The sequence below is a fragment of the Leptodactylus fuscus genome, chromosome 7 (genome assembly GCF_031893055.1).
Source record: "Leptodactylus fuscus isolate aLepFus1 chromosome 7, aLepFus1.hap2, whole genome shotgun sequence".
Taxonomy (NCBI): domain Eukaryota; kingdom Metazoa; phylum Chordata; class Amphibia; order Anura; family Leptodactylidae; genus Leptodactylus; species Leptodactylus fuscus.
In genome coordinates, this window is record NC_134271.1 from 41,906,301 (window position 1) to 41,929,431 (window position 23,131).

A 23,131-nucleotide genomic window follows, 5' to 3' on the forward strand; every position below is an offset into this window, starting at 1 on the left:
ATGTAACATATGGGATTGGAGAGAGAGAGATACTAGAATTAACCCTTTGTTAAACTCCATTTCATTTCCTCCTGTCACCCTAGGCAAGGGGTAACCATCTTATCTCAGGAGTGCATTATGACACGGATTGCTAGGACACGCATTCCCAGGAGAGCAACATGTGAATTAGTACCTGCTCCTCAGTCTTCAGGTCTCCAAACTCTTGCATGAAAGTAGACTCAGAGGGAAAGCGCAGAGGCTCCAGGAAATGTAACAGACTGAAGAGTTCCTCCACTGTGTTCTGCAGAGGAGTTCCTGTTAGAAGCACCTTGTGTTCCTGTAGAATGGAGGATCTCATTACTTCAGAGTACAGTACGGACATGAATTGTAGATTTCACAATAATACTTATGTTCTCTGCCAGAGGAAACAGCATGTTTCACACTATTTATGATAATCCGACAAGCTCGGGGTTTATAATGGAAAATGTCAGTATCTCGTGTGTCACACTATGAGAGGTGTTAAACAAGAGGACTATATTTAGTGAAAATGTGGGCACAGACAACAACTTGTCAGGAAAGTTATGAAAGCGAATTATAAAATCAGAACAAGGCTAAGGCTCTGTTCACATTAGTGCCCAGTCTAGTGGGTCCCAAATATGGGCCTAACATGAGAATGGGAATCCCCAACACTTGTTTTGCGCCCACTGGACGCATGCATGGCTTTCTCAATTCACTTCCTCAGGAGGTTTTAAGTAGCAGTAAGTGTCTGAGATGGGAATACCTCTTTAAGAAGGCAAACCACAAAGTTATGACCCTTGGTTCACATCTGCGTTTGGTAATCCGCATGGGGACTCCCCGAACGCATTTGCAAGCACTGTGCAGTAAAAGCACACGGACCCCATAGACTATAATGGGGTGTGTGTGCTTGCCGCGAGATCTCCGCACGCATCATGCAGACAGGAAAGTAGATTGTGAAGTATCTGTGTATGTATAGTGCTTGGTCTGTGGGCATTAAAGCCAACAAAAAAAACCACTCAGATCTACAACATAGAATAAACTGAATTATCACTGCATTTCTACCTAGCTGCATCATCTATAAATATACAGGTATATAGTTCTTGTGGGCCAAAGCAAATGTGCAAAAGATTTTTACCTATTTCACACGAATGAAACAGCTCCAGAATTACTGCAACATATCTGTATTGTGTGAATGTAGTCTAAGAAGGTGCAGATTCTAGGAGGCGCTCACAGTAAAATGGCAAAGTAAGGCTCCATTCACAATAGTGACATGACTTCTATTTTATCCATTACAAATATGACAGATTCATCACAACTGTTTTTTTTGCTAAATAGAATATGGCAGCAAGATATCCTAATATAACCTTTAAAGTAACAGACCTGACGGAAAAGTGCTAAGTGTGAGCAGAGCTAAAAGTGTCACATAATATACAGCTGTGAGCTTGTAATGGCGATATTATAATTCTGTCGGGCTGCAGGTTGGTCAACACAGCACAGGTAACCATGTAAAAGGGGCTCTGGAGATTGTCCCTGAAGCTTTGTATGTTATATAATCATTATACTATACCATAACAATGGCTATACCATACCATAATCAATACAATACCATACCGTAATCATGACTATGCTATACCATAATACTGACTATATCGTACCATAATAATAATTATAATGGCAAAGTAATGACTAATGTTTTCAATAAACATTAAAATGAAAAATAATTCAAGCAAAATGCCAGAAATCTCTGCATTTGGGCTCGGCACCTACCAGGTTCATGAGCTTCAATCCCTCCAGCAGTTTGCAGTTCTTGTTCTTCAGCCGATGCGCTTCATCAATTATAACACACCTCCATTCAATAGCATTGAGCTCCGGACAGCCCCCCAAAATCATCTCAAATGTGGTGATGATGGCATGAAACTTGTATGTCCCTCGGATAACACGGCCCTGTAAGTTTAAGAATGTCTTGATTATTCCATTCATATAATCTCCAACTGTTACTATTAAAAGGGGCTTCCCACTACTATAGGTGACAACACAATGCTAGGATACACCACTGCTTGTGATGGTGAGGACCACCATCCATCCTCAGAATAGAGGGGCCACAGTTCTAGTTCCGTGCTGAGACTCCCTGAAACGTTTTCCTTGCACAGTGGTGATCCGGGTCACCCCATCTACATTTCACTTTAAAGAAGCTGTGTTACAGTTCTCAGCACAGTGGGAGGCTCTGTTATAACCTAAAGGAACGTCCACCACTTTATTCTCAGGATTACCAGGATCCCAGAGGTATGTCATAACAATATATAATAGGAATATTCTTTAATTCAATTTCATGAAAAAACATTTCCCATTTCTTATTATTAGACTGAAGCTTAGTTTAACATCAGTCTGTCTGGTCTGTTGGACAAATGGATTGCAAAAATACTGGCACAGATGTGAACACAGTATGAGTTTTTTTTTCCATTGATGAAATATTAATTTTGTGGATAACGCAGCAAATTAATGCAAATAAAAAGACTCACAGTAAAACTGGCCATGTCCTAGCATTCTTAGCTGCTTTCATTTCCTAGAGCAGGGGTAGGCAATCTTTGGCACTCCAGCTGTTGTAAAACTACAACTCCCAGCATGCATACTTGTTCCGCTGTTCTTGGAACTCCCATGAAAGTGGATGGAGCATGTTGGGAGTTGTCATTTCACTGCACCTGGAGTGCCGAAGGTTGCTGACCCCTGATACTAACATGAGTGTACTATCTATTAGAAAAATCATACCTGAGAATCACGAAAATACATCTCGTACTGCTGTATCATCTGCCGGCTTATCATGCTGCCATGGTACACAACCACATTGAGATCTGTCCAGGTCCGAAATTCTCGCTCCCAGTTGGTGATGGTGGAGAGAGGAGCAATGATGAGGAATGGACTATGGATCCCAGACAGGTATATCTCATGCAGAAATGTGATACTCTGAATGGTTTTACCTAGACCCATTTCATCTGCCAAAATACAGTTCCGCCTGGAAGGTTAGATGGGAGGAAAAAGGGGACAAAAAAAAAAATTCAGTGACTGTGAATCTAGCTTTCCTAGTTTTGAGCTTTTTTTCCCCACTCTTGACTCCTGTAGTTATTTCAAGTGTAAGCATTGTGTACTGCCTTTTAGTTAGTCAGTGAAGTGTTTTTATCTTATTTATTTTCATGTAAGTAGCTATTTAAAGAGGACCTTTCACCACATGTAACAAGTGCAGGTCTTTACACCAGTGAATAGGGGCTACTCTACTGACTCTAGCGCACTTGGAATTTTTTCTCTATTCCTCACCATTCCCAGGCAATAAATTTGGTTATTTTTGGTCTCCCATGCTATTTAGGCTCTGTACTGTCAGGAGGGTGGTGTTAAGCAGGAGCAGGCAAGAGGTGTGATTCTGACGCTAGGTTCTCACCTGCGTTCAGCTGTCCGTTCTGTGGTTTCCATCTTCTGCATGCCAGAAGACGGAAACCACAGACCGGGTCCAGCCGTGAGCGGCGGTGAGCGTTTAATGCTCTCCGCCGCGAAACCGTTTTTTTAAATCCGGACACAGAGTACTGCATGTCCGACTCTGACATAAAACGCTCACCGCCGCTCACGGCCGGACATCTTTCTCACCCATTCAAATGAATGGGTGAGAAAGACTCCTGCAGGTTTCCGTCTCCTGCTCTGTTTTATGCAGGAAACGGAAACCTGAAGTACAGAGTGCCAGGCGCGGATGTGAACGAGCCCTGAGCTATGACATTGGCTGCCTCTGATTGGAGCTCTGAATCACACCCCCTGCCTGACACCGCCCTATTGACATTACAGAGCCTAAATAGAACATCAGGTGGTAATATTAACCCCTTCCCGCCAATGGCACTTTTTGACTTCCAGACCAAGCTCGATTTTTCAAAACGGACATGTGTCACTTTATGTGGCAATAACTTTGGAACGCTTTAACTTACCAAAGTGATTTTGAGATTGTTTTTTCATAACACATTATACTTCATGTTAGTGGTAAATTTTGGTTGATATGTTTTGTGTTTAATTATGAAAAAATAGGAAATTTGGTGGAAATTTTGAAAAATATGCATTTTATAAAGTTTGAAATGATGTGCATTGCATACAGATAGTCAGACCGGCAAAATTATATCATAAATCTCATGTCCCAGATCTCTGCTTTATGTCGGCATCAAACTTTAGGCGCCCTTTTATTTTTTACGGACATTAGAAGGTTTACAAGTGAAACAACAATATTCAAAATTTTCAAGAAATTTCCAAAACCCATTTTTTAAGGGACTAATCCAGTTACGAAGGGGTTTTGAAAGACCCTTGTATTAAAGCCCCCCATAAATCACCCCATTTTCAAAACTGCACCCCTTAAATAAGCCAAAACAACATATACCTAGTAATTTAACCCTATAAGTGCTTAACAGGAATTAATACAAAATGGAGGTGAAATTTTCAAATTTGATTTTATTTTACTAATATTTTCGTTTAGCCCTAGAATTTGCACATTCACAAGGGGTTAAAGGAGAAAACGCATCCCACAATCTGTTAGGCAAGTTCTCCCGACTACCATAGTACCCCACTTGTGGGTGTAAACTAATATATGGACGAACAGCGAGACACAGGAGGGAAGGCGCGCCAAAGAGCTTTTAGAGGGCAGATCTGGCTGTGATCAGTTTCAGGAACCCTGTCGCATTTACAAAGCCCTTGAGGTGTCAAAACAGTGGAAACCTCTAGAAAGTGACCCCCCCATTTTGAAAACCGCACCCCTCAAAGAATTTATCAAGTGATGTAGTGAGCATTAGTAACCCCGAAGTGAATATGTAAGCTGTGCGGAGTAAATTGGGTACACCAAATCGGTACGGTTACGACGATACTTCATTTATATAATTTTTTAATGCGTTGCTATTTGTGCAGAATAAAATTCAATTTAGGGAAAAAAATCAATTATTTTTGCATCGCCATCTTCTGAAAGGCATAACGTTTTTATTTTTCGCTAGACAGAGCTGGTTGAGGGCTCATTTTTTGCGGGAACACCTCTTCTTTTTATTGGTACCATTTTGGTTTTCATCTCACCATTTGATTACTTTTTATTGAACATTTTGTAAGGGAAAGCTGGTGAATAATCATTATTTTGTGCGGTTTTCTACATTTTTTTTTTACGCCGTTCACCGTTCGGGTTAAATAATGTTTTAATTTTATTGTTCAGGTTATTACGGACGCGGCGATACCAAATATGTAATGTTTTTTTCTATTTTTCTTTATTTTACATAATAAATCATCTTATATGGGGAAAAAGGGATTTTTGGGTCTTTATTTCTAATTTATTTTAAACTTATTTAAACTTTTTTATTTTTACTTTTTTCCAACTTTTTTTTTCTGTCCCCATGGGGGGATTGAAGCAGTGATCGGCTGATCACCGCTTCACTACATATACGCTGCAATACACGTGTTACACGTGTATTGCAGTGTATAGGAAGCTGTCAGCCTGTGTGGACGCACAGGCTGACAGCTTCCTTTTTAGGCAGGATTAACCAGGTAGTGAAGGGGGTAAGTGATGGGGCAGACCCGGGGTCACTGATCAGACCCCGGGCTGCCCCCTACGAACACCGGCACCCCCCGAAACTGGCGCGGGGGGTGCCGATCGGCACCATTTTGAAATGAAACCCCGAAGGTGTTGACCGCCGGCATATCAGGGGTTAACACCCGCGATCGGACCTGGCTCCGACCGCGGGTGTTACGGGGCATTATCAGCCGTAACATACGGCTGACACCCGCAGCGCATGGTGCGCACACAGGTTCTGTGTGCGCACCATGCAGCCGCAGTAATAGTACGGCGGTTTGCGGGAAGCCCTTCCCGGCAGCGCCGTACTATTACGGCGCATGTCGGGAAGGGGTTAAAGGGATTTTTTCATTAGAATCCCGTTTTTAGCAAAACCCACGGCGGACTAACCTTAAGAAAGGCTATTCTTCCCCTACATTTAGATGTCTTCTCTGTGCCGCCGTTCCTTAGATATCCCTGCTAATTAGTTTTCTAGCAGCACTGGGGGCGTCCCCAGTGCTGCAAGAAAACTATCCAGCACTGCCTTCTTCAGTTCGCCGCCTCCACCTTTTCTTTCCTGTTCGGCCACAGGAAAATGGCCGACTGTGCATGTCTGTCGGTCATTTTCCTGTGGCCTCTCCTGTTCAGCCACAGGAAAATGGCGATGGACATGTGCAGTCAGTGCTTTTTGAAATAGAGGTGGAGACCAAGAAGAAGACAGAGCTGTATAGTTTTCTTGAGAGTTTTCTCATGAAAACTAATTAGCATGTGGATGAAAACCAGTATATCTAAGGAACAGTGGCGTGGAGAAGACTTCCTTAAGGCTATTCTGAAGTTGGTTTAGCTTAAAACGGGTTTCAAATGATAGAATCCCTTTAACTGTGCTTGTTGCTCGGGCATGGTGAGGGCTATAGAATGTATTCCAACTGTACTGGAATCAGTGGAGCAGCAACTATTAACAGATGCTAAGAACTTGAATTGGTGTAGGTGTTCCCCTTTAATTTTTTTTTTTTTTTTTTTTTTAATAAAAAAAACTTCCAGAGTGGCAGCCATATAGCATTATGCAGAATTTCAGTGTGAATTCTGCAAATGACCATGGATAAAAAATAACTAGTAGGTCATCAAGTTTAAAACTACATGTGCGTGTTCAGAACATCATCTGTGTATAACTAGAACAATAGTTGGAAACACCTTAGTGTAGAAACACTTTATCATGCAAAATAACGTGTGTTATATGATCGTAATCCCCATTAAAATCCATGTGATCTTTTTTTAACGCGCAAACTCTGACACGCGTATACGTGCCAGATTGCGCGCCAGTTTACTCCGTGTGAACTGCCTCTAACATGTAAAGTATTGTTATAAAAAGAATAACATGCACAAATCTATACATTTTGAACACCAGGTGGAGCTACTGCAAGCAGATAACAATTATACAGTATTTCTGCAAAGAAACTCAGAAAGCTTAATGCCATTACACGGCCATTAGGCTTTGTGACAACCAATCAGCTCACTGCTTTAATTGTCTTGTCTGCTGCATGGCTGTCATATCAGAAAAAGTGGCATTTTAATTTACCTGTTGTACCAGTTGAAAAGCAGCCAATTCAGTCCTTCTAGCTGGTATTCTCGGAGCTGGTTCCCAGTCTTATATTCTCGTGACTGATTGATTTTCTTCCAATTGTTAGGCGGTGGTCGATCCTGGTAAAGAAAACATCAAAATTGAAATATCAGAAGTCTGTTAAGTGCTGGTCCTGCAGGGCTTGCAGAGATGTGCGGGGCCTTACCACCAGAATCTTTTTGGCACTCAGTTTGTTTGCAAGCAGTGAGTTTTTTAATAGTAGCCAAAAGCCTGGCTACCCGTGGTGACCAATGGCTACACGTTTTTGAAGGTAAAATTGAGGAATTACCTTAGATAGAATTGTCTGGTCTTTGACTACACCACATGCTCTTTTCCCAGTTTTCTGGTATAGAGGAGTGTAAATGTGGTTGGCAATACAGATATGCCACATAGTTATTTCTGTGGCCCACTCACCACGTTAAATAAAAGACTGTCTCAGATTGCCCCATTATGTTGCAGATGGGTTATAGAGAACTCACCACTCTCCTAGGATCCGGTCTAAGAGCTTGTAAATGCTCAAACTCCTCTATTTTTGCCTGGTCAACATCTTCCTTCAGTTCCCATGTACTGTCTTCATATGGCAGCGAGCACCACTTCACTAAATAATAAATAACAGGCTGAAAAGGCAAAAAAACACACAGCATGAACTCATGGTTACATACGCCTCATATTGAAAAAAAAATCTCTATTCAATTCCAAATATATAAAATATGTTTTCTTTACCTCCCCGGTATCATTGTCTTCACAGAAAGAAACTTCTAACACACGATCCACTTCCACATAGTCTGGATTGAACATTTCTTCCTCCATCTACAATCAATAAAAGAGAGAAATGTCAGCATTGCAGAGACAACGTATCAGCCGGTTGAATGGATTCCGAGTTGTGCCCAGGTTAGGTGGTTGACATTATTCTTCAGAAAAGAAAATGTTATACAATTTACCAAATTCATTTCTTATCTATTCTCAACAGCTTTTAATATCACTTTTCAGACAAATTTACTAGGACAAATAATACCCTAAGGAAATCATCAATGGGAGAAAGTAAAGGAGTAACCCGATACTGCCGATAGGGGGGAGCAAAATAAAAAAAATGTTACCTATACCCTGACCCCTGCTTCCAGCAGAGGCCGCTCCGGTCTTCTATTTACCGGCCCCTCTGCTGATGTCAGTCTCATTTGTGCCAGATGACTGCTGCAGCCATTCATAGGCCTCAGCCGTGACCTCTTTATAAAAAGCATGTGCCTGACATGGTCAATGGTGGATCAGTGAAAAGGGAGTAATGCTTTTTTTTTTTTTTTTTTTTTTCTTTATTTTACTCCCCCAATCATCATTGATGATTTTCCTGGAGGTAATATTTGTCCTGGTAAAGATGTCCTGGGCATTTGTATGTCACCCAACCAAAACAGATTTCTGTCCACTAGTTTCTACTCGGTGACTGTAAAAACAACAGTCAGACAACCCCTTTAAGTGCCACTTTTCAGCTTACTTTTATCTGATATGCCCAAATCCTTCTCTCACTTACTCCCAGTGTATAGTGCTGCAGAATATGATGGCACTACACAAATAACATGTACTTAAAGGGGACCTTACAGCTCTACTAAGGGTGGGTTCACACCTGCACCCGCTCTCCGCTTTGCAGGTTTCTGTCTTCTGCCCGAGAAACTGAACAGGAGACAGAAACCGGCAGTCAGTTTTCAAACCCATTCATTTGAATGGGTTTGCAAAGTGTCCGCCTGTGAGCGTCTTCTGCCTTTTCGCCGCAAAACCTTTTTTTTTTTTAAATCGGACACAAAGTCGGACATGCAGGACTTTGTGCCCGGTTAAAAAAAAATGGTTTTGCCGCGGATAGCAGAAGACGTTCACCCAGGGGTGAACCTGGGCTTTCTGCCGCCCGAAGCGGCGTCAGAAAGTCGCCCCCCCCCCCCAGGAGGGGCGGAGCTGAGGGGACGGGGGTCGCAAGAAAGGGGCGGGGCAGATCAGAAGGGGTGGGGTCGAGTGGAAAGGGGCGTGGCCGAGCAGAGCGAGCGGCGTTCGCAGGCAGAGAGCAGGCGGGGAGAGGACCTGCTCTCTGCCTGAGTGTGAGGGGCAGCCGCTGGATCAGCGCTGCGTCCAGCAGGGCTGCCCCAATACACCGCTCATTTCCCGTGTTGGGCTGCAGATACGGTGACGCTAAGCCAGTCCAGGACAGCTTGTCCTGGACTGGCTTAGGTCAGCAAAAATGCCGCCCTCCCGAGGCCCTGACATAGCGCCGCCTGAAGCGGTCGCTTCAGGTCGCCTCATGGGAGGTGCGGCGCTGCGTTCACCGGCGGACACTGACTGTCAGGTTTCCGTCTCCTGTCCAGTTTCTCGGGAAGAAGACGGAAACCCACAAAGCGGAGACCGCACGCAGATGTGAACCCGCCCTAAACTGTATACTTGACTAAATACTTGTCCCTATTGGAAATGTATGAATAAAACAGATGACAGGGTGCTACAATTCCTTTAGTCAAAAGAAGCAGGTCCTGACAAGGAAGTTTTGGCACGTCTTCCTGAGTAAATAATTCTAGAAGATCTATTGTTAGATCTTTAATTGTGACAGTCCTCTTGTTATTACTATGGGAATAATAAAAATAAATTGGCAATTTACCATTTCGCTTGTCATAGAAGGGCATTCTCTGACAAGTCCTATCAATGCTGAGAATGTTACTGTGTAGGGAAACATCCTAATGACAAGAAGAATGGATACCATCCGTGTTTCACTATGCGTACATTTCCAGGGGGAATAACAGAGGAAAGAAAAAGAAAGGCGATATCCTCTCCTTACTTACATCAGCAAAAAAGTGCGCCCTCTGTGCCTGTCTGATCTTGAAACGTTTGATCTTCTGCTGAATCCTTTTGTCCTTCAGTAACTGCTGCTCAGTGGCCCATTCACAGTGTAGGTAGGAGCTTAAAGAGGGAACAACATGTATGGTCCAATGGGTTAACAATGTGCAAGAAAAACAACCACAGAGAAAAACTGGATACACTATGGAACGTAAATGAAAAGCAAAGCTAAGGAAAAGTGGCGGTTTTTACTTTAAACATGCTAAAATCATTGTCGTAAGGGTGGTGGTCTGACTTGTATGAGCACTGCAGCCTCTTCAATGCTTACACCATAGTAGTGGTAGTACGTCCTATTCAAGTGAATGGGACAAGGCTACAATACCCTGCAACACCACTACTATGTGTACAGCATGCCAGTAGATGGACTGAGGTAAGCAATGAAGAGATGGCACTGCTTGCACAAGTACTGCAGTCACTTCAAACAGCGGATCCAAGAGTGCTGAGGGTTCAAGACCCATAAGAAATCAATATGCCGATCCCAGAAAACTCCTTAGATCCACATAGTAATGAGGAAGTGGAGGGAGACATAACTGAGCTTATAGGACGGGAGATTTCTGCATATATCTCTCTGTTTTGACTGTAATATGAGAAAACTGAGATTAAAGGGGTTTACCAGTTACAGCAAGTTACCGCTATCCAAAGGATGGGGTGTAACTTGGTGAATGTTGGGTGTCCCACCATTACGACTCTCACCAATCTCAAGAACAGAACTGTTTTGCACTCCAGTTCTGAATGCAGCAGCTAGCTGGAAAGTGAGCCGCTCCATTCATTTGAATGGTGACCGCCGGAGATAGTCAGGTGCTGTCATATGGAATGGAATAATCTATTGGACTCATAGCTCCATTCAAAACTGGGGTGAAAACATCCAGTTCTTGAGATTGATGAAGATCCCACCAAATAAAAAAGTAAATAAATACACATGCTCTTTACTTACTAGTTTTTGTACTTTACATAAAATTCTTCCACCTCAACTAACATCCCAGATGCAGTCTAAAATAAAAAAAAGGTAGAACATGATGTCTCTTTTTTTTTTCTTTTGTAGAAGAAAACCAAATAAGAAGATTTTACTGTGCCTCACCTCTTTCTTCACGATTCTTGAGGATAAGATTTTGTCTACAATGGCAGCATCTTCTTCACTAGGGTTTTCCTGCAGTAAAAAGAAGATTCTTGGTTATACCTGCTCTTCTACTACCATTCTGGTTCCTACTGTGGAGTCCTGAATAGGACCATTAATAGTTATATATGTGGACAGATGGGAAGGAGTTCTCCTAGTGAGATATTATTCATTCAATGCCTAGTTCATCATCAATCACAACAAGTCTCCTTCTCATTTTCTTTAAGTGTAGTTTTAACATGGTGAACTTGTTTAGGTTCAACCTGCAAAAAAATGCCCAGAAATCCCACCAAATGCTGCATACATATCTATTTTGTGCTATCATACTATCAGAGGCGCACAAGACCTAAAAAAAAAAAATATCTATCTATCCATCCATCTATCTATCTATCTATCTATCTATCTATCTATCTATCTATCTATCTATCTCCTATCTATCTATCTATCTATCTATCTATCTATCTATCTATCTATCTAATCTATCCAGCTATCTATGTCCTATCTATCTTATCTATCTATCTTATCTATCTATCTCCTATCTATCTATCTATCTATCTATCTATCTATCTATCTATCTATGTTAATGTAACACAATATACAGCCAGCCTGTGCTGGGCTACATACCACAAAGAGTTGCAAAGGCTGCTCAACTGGCAAGGGGGCAGCACTCTTTTTGTTTTTAACACTGGCTTTTGGTTCCTCCTCCGACTGCTTGCCTTCTCCCTCCTCTGCATACTTCTTCCGCTTCACTTGCCGATTTGATCTTCGTTTCTACAAGACAGAAATCAAATATAAGAAAGGTAAAAGCTGGGTAATATGTGAAGCAAGGTTTACAGATCACAAGTTCAATGAGTTTCACCTAAAGTTCATTGAGGCCGGTATACATGTGTATGGGAGAAATACATGTACAACGCCAGCCAAACATTAAGAGCACCTGTCCGTTCTCTGGTGTCCATTTTAAGTACTCGAATTCTCTATGAAATGACTCTGAAGCATCTTTTCTTAGAACTGCGCCTGAATATTATAGATAAATTGATATCTGGGTGTTACCAGTATGGGGGGGGGTCCCTATAAGTCCGACACAGACTGTACAATACAAGCCAATCAGCATTGACAGTATTCCACTGTATAGGGTCACATCCCAAATGGCAATACCTAGCTATTAGTGTTGAGTGAGTATTATTTGATCGAATACCTCGCCGGAATGCGTGTAATCGGCCGAAGACCAAGGGGTTAAACGCTTTGAATATTCGATGCGTTTAACCCCTTGGTGTTCGGCCGATTACACACATTCCTATGCCGGCGAGGTATTCGATCGAATACTACTCGCTCAACACTACTAGCTATCAACGTATTCATTTCTAGGAGGAGTAACAGAAGAACGACACAATAAAAAGATTCTTCAGCGTTACTGACTCATAAGAACATCATCACTCATAAAAACAGACATGCCAGGTATCCTCTAACAACTGGTCTATTGTTTATAGGGTACTATGGTGATCGAAGTCATGCGGATGCAGAAAAGAGATGCTAAAAATGGAAAGCAATTCATTTACATGTCTATGCAAAAGAAAAAAAAAACCTGTTCTGTCTCTTTTTTTTGGTGGGACATAATACAAAAACAAACAGTTTTTATTCAGCTTTGACTATGTAAATAGATTGGCGTCAAATTGCACCAATTTTCACCCATTTTTAGTGTCCATTTTTGAATCTGTAACATATATCCAATAACTAGATGATCGGAACGCCTGCAAGCAAACAATGAGACATCGCATATTTCCCTCTGGGTTCCTCACTATAATCTGTGAGGGACAGGCGGTTTTTGATAATACATTTAATGAGTTTTACGAATGTAGAAAATGGATGCAAACTGATGGCCATCTTTTTACAAGGAGTCAATGTTCAATAAAAAACGGATTCACCTTCTGCCCATATATTTTTTATAGTACTTTTATTTCCTACAAAAAAAAAAAAGTACAGACAGATCAGAATTTTGACTGTACGTATGCAAATGGTCATCTGTTTGCATCCATTTTTTAACTTACACAAAGTTATAATCACGACATTAACGTAAAATAAAAGTGATTTTATATACAGTCATGGCCAAAAGTTTTGAGAATGATACAAATATTAATTTTTACAAAGTCTACTGCTTCAGTTTTTCTAATGGCAATTTGCATATACTCCAGAATGTTATAAAGAGTGATCAGCTTAACAGCAATTACTTGCAAAGTCAATATTTGCCTAGAAAATGAACATTATCCCCCAAAACACATTTCAACATCATTACAGCCCTGCCTTAAAAGGACCAGCTAACATCGTTTCAGTGATTGCTCCATTAACACAGGTGTGGGTGTTGATGAGGACAGGGCTGGAGATCAATCTGTCATGATTAAGTAAGAATGACACCACTGGACACTTTAAAAGGAGGCTGATGCTTGGCATCATTGTTTCTCTTCTGATAACCATGGTTATCTCTAAAGAAACACGTGCAGTCATCATTGCACTGCACAAAAATGGCCTAACAGGGAAGCGTATCGCAGCTAGAAAGATTGCACCTCAGTCAACAATCTATCGCATCATCAAGAACTTCAAGGAGAGAGGTTCCATTGTTGGCAAAAAGGCTCCAGGGTGCCCAAGAAAGACCAGCAAGCGCCAGGACTGTCTCTTAAAAGTATTTCAGCTGCGGGATCGGGCTACTAGCAGTGCAGAGCTTGCTCAGGAATGGCAGCGGGCAGGTGTGAGTGCATCTGCACACACTGTGAGGTGGAGACTCTTGGAGCAAGGCCTGGTCTCAAGGAGGGCAGCAAAGAAGCCACTTCTCTCCAGAAAAAACATCAGGGACAGACTGATATTCTGCAAAAGGTACAGGGAGTGGACTGCTGAGGACTGGGGTAAAGTCATTTTCTCTGATGAATCCCCTTTTCGATTGTTTGGGACATCTGGAAAACAGCTTATTCGGAGAAGACGAGGTGAGCGTTACCACCAGTCTTGTCTCATGCCAACTGTAAAGTATCCTGAAACCATTCATGTGTGGGGTTGCTTCTCAGCCAAGGGAATCGGCTCTCTCACAGTCTTGCCTAAAAACACAGCCATGAATAAAGAATGGTACCAGAATGTCCTCCAAGATCAACTTCTCCCAACCGTCCAAGAGCAGTTTGGCGATCAACAATGCCTTTTCCAGCATGATGGAGCACCTTGCCATAAAGCAAAGGTGATAACTAAATGGCTCAGGGAACAAAACAGAGAGATTTTGGGTCCATGGCCTAGAAACTCCCCAGATCTTAATCCCATTGAGAACTTGTGGTCAATCATCAAGAGACGGGTGGACAAACAAAAACCTACAAATTCTGACAAAATGCAAGCATTGATTGTGCAAGAATGGACTGCTATCAGTCAGGATTTGGTCCAGAAGTTGATTGAGAGCATGCCAGGGAGAATTGCAGAGGTCCTGAAGAAGAAGGGTCAACACTGCAAATATTGACTTGCTGCATTAACTCATTCTAACTGTCAATATAAGCTTTTGTTACTCATAATATGATTGCAATTATATTTCTGTATGTGATAAAAACATCTGACAAACACACACAAAAACCAGAGGGCAGCAGATCATGTGAAAATATAAGATTTGTGTCATTCTCAAAACTTTTGGCCATGACTGTACATATACACAGTGCTTGCAGAAGCTTAGTGAAAAGCCAAATTCACTGTGTTCGCCTACAACCTACAACCTCCATCTTTAGATCTGATGACCAAAATAAACAAAAAAAAGGAGGCAGTGATCCTAATGTGTTCATTTAGTTGACAATTTTACTGCACATTTCCAACTCTGCTCTGGACTAGGAAGTTATTAAATATGTGGGTAAACGCTTTGACAGGTCTCACAATACAGGCCATTATTCTTAGAAAATTACTGCTAAAAAAATTACACAAGTGGCATAAAAAGAGATAAAAGGATGATCCTCAGCATGGCGGCGTCACTGCCAGTGGAAGTAACCTAAAACCTTGTTCCGCTTTCGCAAAGTACTTAAAACTATGAAGAAAAGACGACTTGTCAAAACTGTGGGACAAAAAGGCCTCGTATTAGACTGCTGTGGGGGTCCGAAGAAAGATGTAGAAATGTAAAACACATTTAGGTGGACAAAAGCTGTAAATTCCTGGCTCTTGGAAAGAAAGAAGGTATGTTAATATAGAGGGCTTAATATGGAAAAGGCCAGCAGTGATCAGAAAGTGACTGACATGACATCATCTACTCAGGCCAAATAATAAGCGGTTATTACAGATCCCCCATGATATTGTGTGGGATGTGATAACAAACAGCACGTGGCCTCATGGAATCCTGAAAATGATCGAATTAACAGAATCTGAGGTCTGAACGTTGGGATTTTTCCACCAGGTGACTTTGTACTTCTAACATAATCTGAAACCAATGAAGAAAAATAACCAATTGCATGAAGGAAGTTTTCATCTTAAACATATTTTATAACAATTTTTGGTATAATTTTTCATGTCATTTTTTACATTTAAGAAAAATCCTAAAATTCTGCAGGTTTCACACTGGTCACAAAAGCCTAATAATATAATGACACTTCCTGTTCTGTACACTCATCGCCATCTCATTATCATCACTGGCAAAACTGCAACAAAAAATGGGTCATATCGATACAGATTGGTATATCCATCTCCATCTCAATCTCAATTATAAGGAGGTGCACGTGCTGAAATCTTGAAACCAACTTATAACTGGCGTACACTTTAGTGATTATTTGTGCCAGTAAACAAGTGTAAATGATATTAAATTTAGCACAAGTGGCATTGAAGGCACAAAAACCTGAGGTTTGTAAGTTAAACTCCAGATAGCCTTCCTACTAATATTATTATTATTATTATTACTAATTTATTTATTATTTATTTATTATTATTATTTATTTATTTTTATTATTTTTTATTATTATTATTTTATAAATATGAAAGTTTGTATGTTTGTTACTCAATCACGCAAAAATAGCTGAACAGATTTGGATGACATTTGGCACATAGATAGTTTGTAACCTCGATTAACACATAGACCACTTTTTATCCCAGTAAATGACATGGCTTCACGACTGTTATGAATTTATGTTCACAAAATATATTAAACTGCTCTTGCAGCAGCTTATCTCAGATTCTGATAAAGCCAGGTCTGTTATCTCTCTATGTAAACACTCAGATAACACTGAGTCTATTGTGTACAAGCATTTGCATATTATCTGATTTGCTCCAGTGCTGAGACACTGACATGGGAAAACCCCTTTAATCCAAATTGCTAGTCTGCCAATTTTAAACATGCTGGGAAAAAGAAAATCTAATTTGTTGCAAAACAATGAGTGCTATGAAGGTAGCCAGAAGTCACAGACTTCTCCTCAAGTGGAGCTGAGGGGGATTGAGCAAGCTAGGCGTCAAGCGGCTCTTAGAGCAGCTGAAACACTGGAGCTAGTGGATCATCGACGCCAACAACACACTCATTATATGGCTTCCCAGAGAGCTGCTGAGATGCTGGAACAATTACAGGCATGGCGCGAGGAACAAGTTTAGTATCAGGACAGCTTGAGAGCTGCCGATCCATCAAAGGCAGCAATTTGCTGAATATAAGCGGATTATTGACACCAACAACACCCAGACAAATTTGAGGGAAGAGGCTAGTTTAGAATAAACTGAATAATAAATCTACAACATTAGTTTTCTTACAGGTGATGGTCAAAGCTTTCTTCCACCAACTCCCTGAACAATAACCAATGCACAGGTCACAGCGAGGGTCCCCTATAGAAGTCAATGAACATCTACAGACTATTACTACATATAGTTGATATGGCTGCTGTGAATCAGATCTATAAATGCTGGTAACAGTAGTTAAAACTAGATGGAAGTTCCTATAAAGAAGGATGGAGCATGAGCCTCGGAAATGTAGGTACCCATAGTCATTACATGCCTTTGAAGAGAATCTGTTAGCAGTATATTGTTTGCAAACCAAACCGCAGTACTTCAGAGACTGTAGAATTCCCTCTACAAATGTGCTTCTCTTTTTCGGCTTTGGAGCCCCATTTTCATGTAAATTGATATTTTATTCTTATGCATATACAGAATGTGACAATCCAGGTATTGGCCCTATATACTGGCTGCCAGTATGGTCAACAAGCCACTCCAGGGCAGTTACATGTATGACTAGCGCAGGGAATAGTTGGCGCAAATGAAGGAAAACCTTGCAAACACTCTGGAATTAGTCACACACTAGTCCAGGGGTCTCAAACTCAATTTACCCCGGGGCCGCTGGAGGTAGAGTCTGGGTGAGGCTGGGCCGCATCAGGTTTTCCCAATTTTTTTTTTTTCTAAAAGTCGCCATATTCTGACAGCCGTAACTTTTTTATACGTCCGTGTATGGGGATGCATAGGGCGTCTTTTTTTGTGGGGCCGGGTGTACTTTTTAGTTCTACCAATTTCGGGAATTGCTTTTGCTTTGATCAACTTTTTATTCAAATTTTTATCAGAATCAAAACCGTGAAAAAACGGTGGTTTGGCACTTTTAACTATTTTTCCCGCTACGGCATTTACCGAACAGGAAAAATATTTTTATAGATTTGTAGAGCGGGCGATTTCGGATACGGAGATACCTAACATGTATTTGTTTCACAGTATTGAACTGCTTTATATGTGTTCTAGGGAAAGGGCGGTGATTTGAATTTTTAATACTTTTTATATTTTTATTTATTTTTTTACATTTATTAGACCCCCTAGGGGTGTTGAACCCCAGGGGGTCTGATCACTAATGCAATGCATTACAATGCTAATGCATTGCAAAAAAATCATTTCTTTTGCAGGCTGCATAGAGCAGCCTGCAAAAGAAAGAGATTGCAGAAAAGCCTGGGAGCCTTGTAAAGGCTCCCGGCTGTCATGGCAACGTGACGTCGGCCCTGGAGCATGCTCCAGGTGCCGGCGATCACCGGCAAAATAGCGGCGCCCATGCGCCGCCGGGAAAATGGCGCCTCCAGCGCCTTTGACTGTGGCGCCAGAGGGGTTAATGCCTCCGATCGGTCCCAGGACTGATCGGAGACAGCGCCGGTTGTCTACTGCTTAAATCAGTACTGCAGTGGACACCCGGCGGCTATGGCAGCCGACCGGCTCCCGGGCGGTCGCCATAGTTACACACCCGGCATGCGCCGTACTATTACGTCGGATGTCGGGATGTCTGCCGGGGGTTTGAGACCCCTGCACTAGTCTGATCTTGTCTTTGTGCACATATAAAGGAATGAGAGTATAAACCTTTTGCAGATGAAGATGATATAGAGATATGAATGAACAAATGCTGAAACATACTGACACTGTTCAACAAAGTAATAATAAGAGCAACTCCCAAATACAAGTAAAAACCTCAAAATAGAAATAGTACTCACCTGAGCATCTTCATCTTTCAGGGCTCGAGATGGAGCTTCTGAGTCAGAAATTTCATCGGAGGATTCAATCTTTCGTTTTTGCTTCTTGCCCAGAGTAATAATTAATTTACTGTAAGTATAAATCCGAACAAATAGAAAGGGAAATATTTGAGAAAACTGACAAAAATCTACTCACATTAAAGTAAAAATCTCTCGTTACATCCCTTGGACAATGAATGATAAGACATAAATGACGTAAGAGAAAAAACAGGGCGCCGAGCCGACCCTAGTGTAGTATTTTCAGCAGAAATAGTGATTCAATATAGGCAAATTATAGCCGCTCACCTTAACAGGTTGTGTAGTTCACAACAACCCATAAGCATAAACATGTGTAGAATTCAAGGGGGTAGCAGCTGCAATACCGTCAAAGGACGTAGAGTAATCAGCTTATGGAGACCTCACTCTTCAAAAAAGAATGCAAAAGGCAGCGCTCACCCAAAGACAAACTTTATTAGGCACAACGCGTTTCGGGCTCCTCAGGCTCTTTATCAAGTGCAACAGATTTCCTTCCTCTCAGCAATGACTTACGTCCTCCATTGCTGAAAGGAAGGAAATCTGTTGCACTTGATAAAGAGCCTGAGGAGCCCGAAACGCGTTGTGCCTAATAAAGTTTGTCTTTGGGTGAGCGCTGCCTTTTGCATTCTTTTTTGAAGAGTGAGGTCTCCATAAGCTGAAGACATAAATGACATAACACATAGATAATGGATACATGCTGTATCCTACTATTATAAATGTGAACGTTTGTATGTTTGTGTGTTTGTTACTCAATTACGCAAAAACGGCTGAATGGATTTGAATGAAATTCGGCACATAGATAGATTGTAACCTCGATTACACATAGGCTAATAGGTAAATGACGTCACTGCATGACCGTTAAGCACAAATTTAGACACACACTACGTTTGAGGACCTATGATGACGTCATCACAGGCCCTTCAGCTGTCCCATAGGATCATGTTGTGTGGTGGGCGGAGCTACACGCTAATTTGGGGGCAGAGATAAACATGAGGGAGCCAGACAGTGTGAAAGCTGAAGAAAATGGAGTCTCACAGAAGATCAGGAGACTAGAGAACATGCAGGCTGTGTCTATATCGGTTGTACAGTTGTACAGTTTCAGTGAGTACGACGGGGAATCTGTTGTTCTGCCTCAGATGGGGAGGGGGGAGAACTGTCGTACATTTCAGCAACATCCGCTCATCTGTGTCTAACACACAAGCTGCTCAGACACTCACACAACACAAGCCTTGTATTCAAAATTAGCAGATGTAGCAGAGTTGAGGCAGCATGCTAGCAGTTTGTGTGCGTAACACAGGGGGCATGTGGTCTTCGGACTGGGCTGCGGGGGAGGGGGGGACGACCTGTCTCAAGTTTCACCAGCAGCTGTTCAGCCATGTCTAACACAGACGCTGCTAGGACACTCAGACAAGACAACCCCTGTGATCCAAATTGCCCGATGTAGCCGAGCTGAGGAAGCGCGGTACCACAGCTTGCTCTGCTCTCCATACGGATGTGCATACAGCTGGGGCTGCTGCGCATATGCACAGATGTAGCAGAGCCGACACATAGACGCAGGCGGATCACCGCCAACCACATTTAGCTAATTATAAGCGGCTCATCGTCAACAACAACCCGCAGATGAAGTCGCGAGCACAAGCTAGTACTACATATATAAAAGATGACATGCTATGGATATAGACACATTGGGATGAATTAATACAAATATGGCTCTGTCACCCTGTCATTTTGGTACTTTGCCAAGTAGTTGTTTATGAAAATGAGGGCATACCCACTAGTGCGGCATTCGCACTTGCGCCACTATCCGCTCTTTGGGTTTCCACCTAAATCTCTACAAAAACTGCATAGGAGACGGCTTTCCGGAAGTCAGTTGAAAAACCCATTCATTTGAATGGGTTTTTAAAAGAAACCGCCGGTGTCCGTCTGCAGTCTCTCCGCAGTGAAACCATTTTTTTGCACAGACACAAAGTCCTGTATGTCCGACTAGGCTTGAATGGGTTTTTAAACTGACCGCTGACAAGCCGTCCCCTATGCAGTTTTTTGGAGGATTTAGGCAGACAACGGCGCAAGTGTGAACGCCACATAAGTGAGCGGTAATACTGCATGACATGCAGCACAAAGAGACCCCACCCCCAGTGTTACTGCCCACTTGGCTAATAGACCATGATTTGAATCAACGCTACTGGTGATGATCTTTGGAAAGACTGAACGGCCAAATGAGTATGTTATTAGGCTTTTAAGACCAGAATACAGGTCCTCCTTAAAGGAGATACTTCATTAAAGAAAAATCTGTGAAATACGCATCTTCATGCAAATTCTATTGGACTTACCATGGGGTACAAAAGGCAAAAATCTGCAACGATACCAAGTGCAATAATCTTATATGCCTTTAAAGAGGACCTTTCAGCAACTCCACTTTTAATCTTTTGCTCCACTGAATCCAATAGTTTGTCTAGTCCTCACTCCACACCCAATATGCAAAATAGTCTCTCTACTGTCATGTGGGCGGTCCCCGACTATCTGCTCCAGCCCACCTGACAGTCGAGAGAGAAATTTGCATATTGGATGCTCAAACTAACAGCACTGATTGCTCAGTAATGGTGAAGGCTAGAGAAAAAATTCCATCTGCATTGGAATTAGTGGAGGATGCAAAGAGTTGAAGTTGGTGGAAGTAGTGAAAGGTCTTTAAAAACATAGAATGGAGCCCTCAGAACGACCCAGTTGTAATTGTAGTATTACCCGCTGGGTTTAGTTTTATAGGGTATCTAAGCTCCATGTTGGTCTTTTGATATCTTTTTCACTCACATTTCAGGTGCCATTACAATTTTAAGGAAATATAATGTATATATATATATATATATATATATATATATATATATATATATATACAAAAAAAACATGATGTATAAAAGCAATATAGACCTAAAACACACATGTACCGGTAAATAGCTGCATTGACTAATATTATTTCTGTGTGTGCTCATATAAATGAGGCCTAACAGTATATAGAATGGACGGGATCTTGTTACGGTATTATTTATCTGTGTAAGAAAAGAAATACTTCTACAGATATATGAACCTATATGAGGCCATGTATGCCAGGAAGAGGCATCTGTGCTGCCATGTGATGTTGGTTTCTCTGGATGCTGGATAGATGCTACAGTATATGTTGGCACTCTGGTGGAGACCTTATTATTGACTGTCACCACTCTTGTCTCACTACCACCGCCTCACAGCCCCCTGCAGCTCGGTGGCAGGAGGGGATAGGAAAGGTTAACCCAATTGATACATAATAGCTTTTGATCCTTTTGGGGAGGACTTGAGAGGATAATGACAGGGCTAGCCAACCCAGGGGAACCCATGGAGATGACGGGGAGAAGGCGCCTTCCAAGCACAACCTCGCACATTGCAGATTTGATAATTACTAGCTGGGATATGGCTGAGAAAAGGCTGCCCGGATACAAATGGCTGTGCTACGCCTGCCTTTTCACATGAGAGCAGGGAGGCTGGCTGTATTGTGTAGTCAAGGCAATTAGTTTACATCAATGCAGCGACTCTGGCACTGCGGGCACCTGAACTGTTCACTCCCCCTCTTGAAGGTATTATCAATCTTCTAACTGCATTGCTGTGTGTGCAGAGATAATATGAAGCAGCAACCCATGGAAAGAAGATTTCTGTTCTTTCCCAAAACCCAATAACACGATGCCCCGAAATAGACCGACATCCCACAAATGTCCAAGCTGCCTCTGGGGTAGGAGGATTCAATGGGAAAGTGAAAAATAATCACTGCATGATAAAGTACATCCATTCCTCATATCAGGGACAACATCAGAACACTAATAAAGGTTTCCTTTAAATGGAAAAGACCCTTTAATCATCTCCATACCATTACTAACACTACAATGTAGGGGCGTATAGAGCCAGCAGAGGGCCACTTGCTTTCAATGAGTAATCCCTCTATCATAGAGTGCCGCCTTATTTTATTCCAACCAGCTTTTTACATAAAAAAATTATAAGCTCAGTCCATTAAATCCATTAAATACTGCTTTAATAGGAGATTTCCCATGAACATATCCATATTTCCCCATTGTGGGACTATTAAAGGATTATCTTATCTTATCTTATCTTTAAACTTGTAGACAATAAAAAGTTTATTTCCACAAATATAAGTACATTTTGCAGATCATTAAATATTTTCTCTAACCAGCTTAGTGGTCTTTTTTTATGTAGATTGTGAGCCCCATATAGGGATCACAATGTATTTTTCCCTATCAGTATATATTTATAGAATGAGAGGAAATCCACGCAAAAACGGGGAGAACATACAAACTCCTTGTAGATTTTGTTCCTGGCTGGATTCGAACGCAGGACTCCAGTAGTGCAAGGCTGCAGTGCTAACCATTGGGCCATGTTGCCTCCAGTTTAGTGGTCTTTTGTCTTCATACGTCACCAACGGCTACAACCATGGTTCAGGGTGTGTCAGAAACTCAGCCATGATTTCCTTATTGTGG

At 41.7% G+C, this 23,131-nt stretch overlaps 1 protein-coding gene across 4 annotated transcripts in view; it reads right to left on the reverse strand.

Annotated features, from left to right (window-relative positions):
- CHD9 (chromodomain helicase DNA binding protein 9) overlaps positions 1-23,131 on the reverse strand; it is a 128,802-nt gene that overhangs the window by 38,024 nt on the left and 67,647 nt on the right. For all 4 annotated transcript variants that reach the window (XM_075281753.1, XM_075281752.1, XM_075281755.1 and 1 more), the window contains 11 exons: positions 18,567-18,675; positions 11,764-11,910; positions 11,104-11,172; positions 10,960-11,015; positions 9,971-10,088; positions 7,887-7,973; positions 7,643-7,780; positions 7,122-7,243; positions 2,764-3,007; positions 1,765-1,941; positions 173-316 (listed from right to left, as the gene is read on the reverse strand). In XM_075281753.1, coding sequence (XP_075137854.1) covers positions 173-316; positions 1,765-1,941; positions 2,764-3,007; positions 7,122-7,243; positions 7,643-7,780; positions 7,887-7,973; positions 9,971-10,088; positions 10,960-11,015; positions 11,104-11,172; positions 11,764-11,910; positions 18,567-18,675 — 1,411 coding nt within the window. The remainder of the gene's footprint in view (positions 1-172; positions 317-1,764; positions 1,942-2,763; positions 3,008-7,121; positions 7,244-7,642; positions 7,781-7,886; positions 7,974-9,970; positions 10,089-10,959; positions 11,016-11,103; positions 11,173-11,763; positions 11,911-18,566; positions 18,676-23,131) is intronic.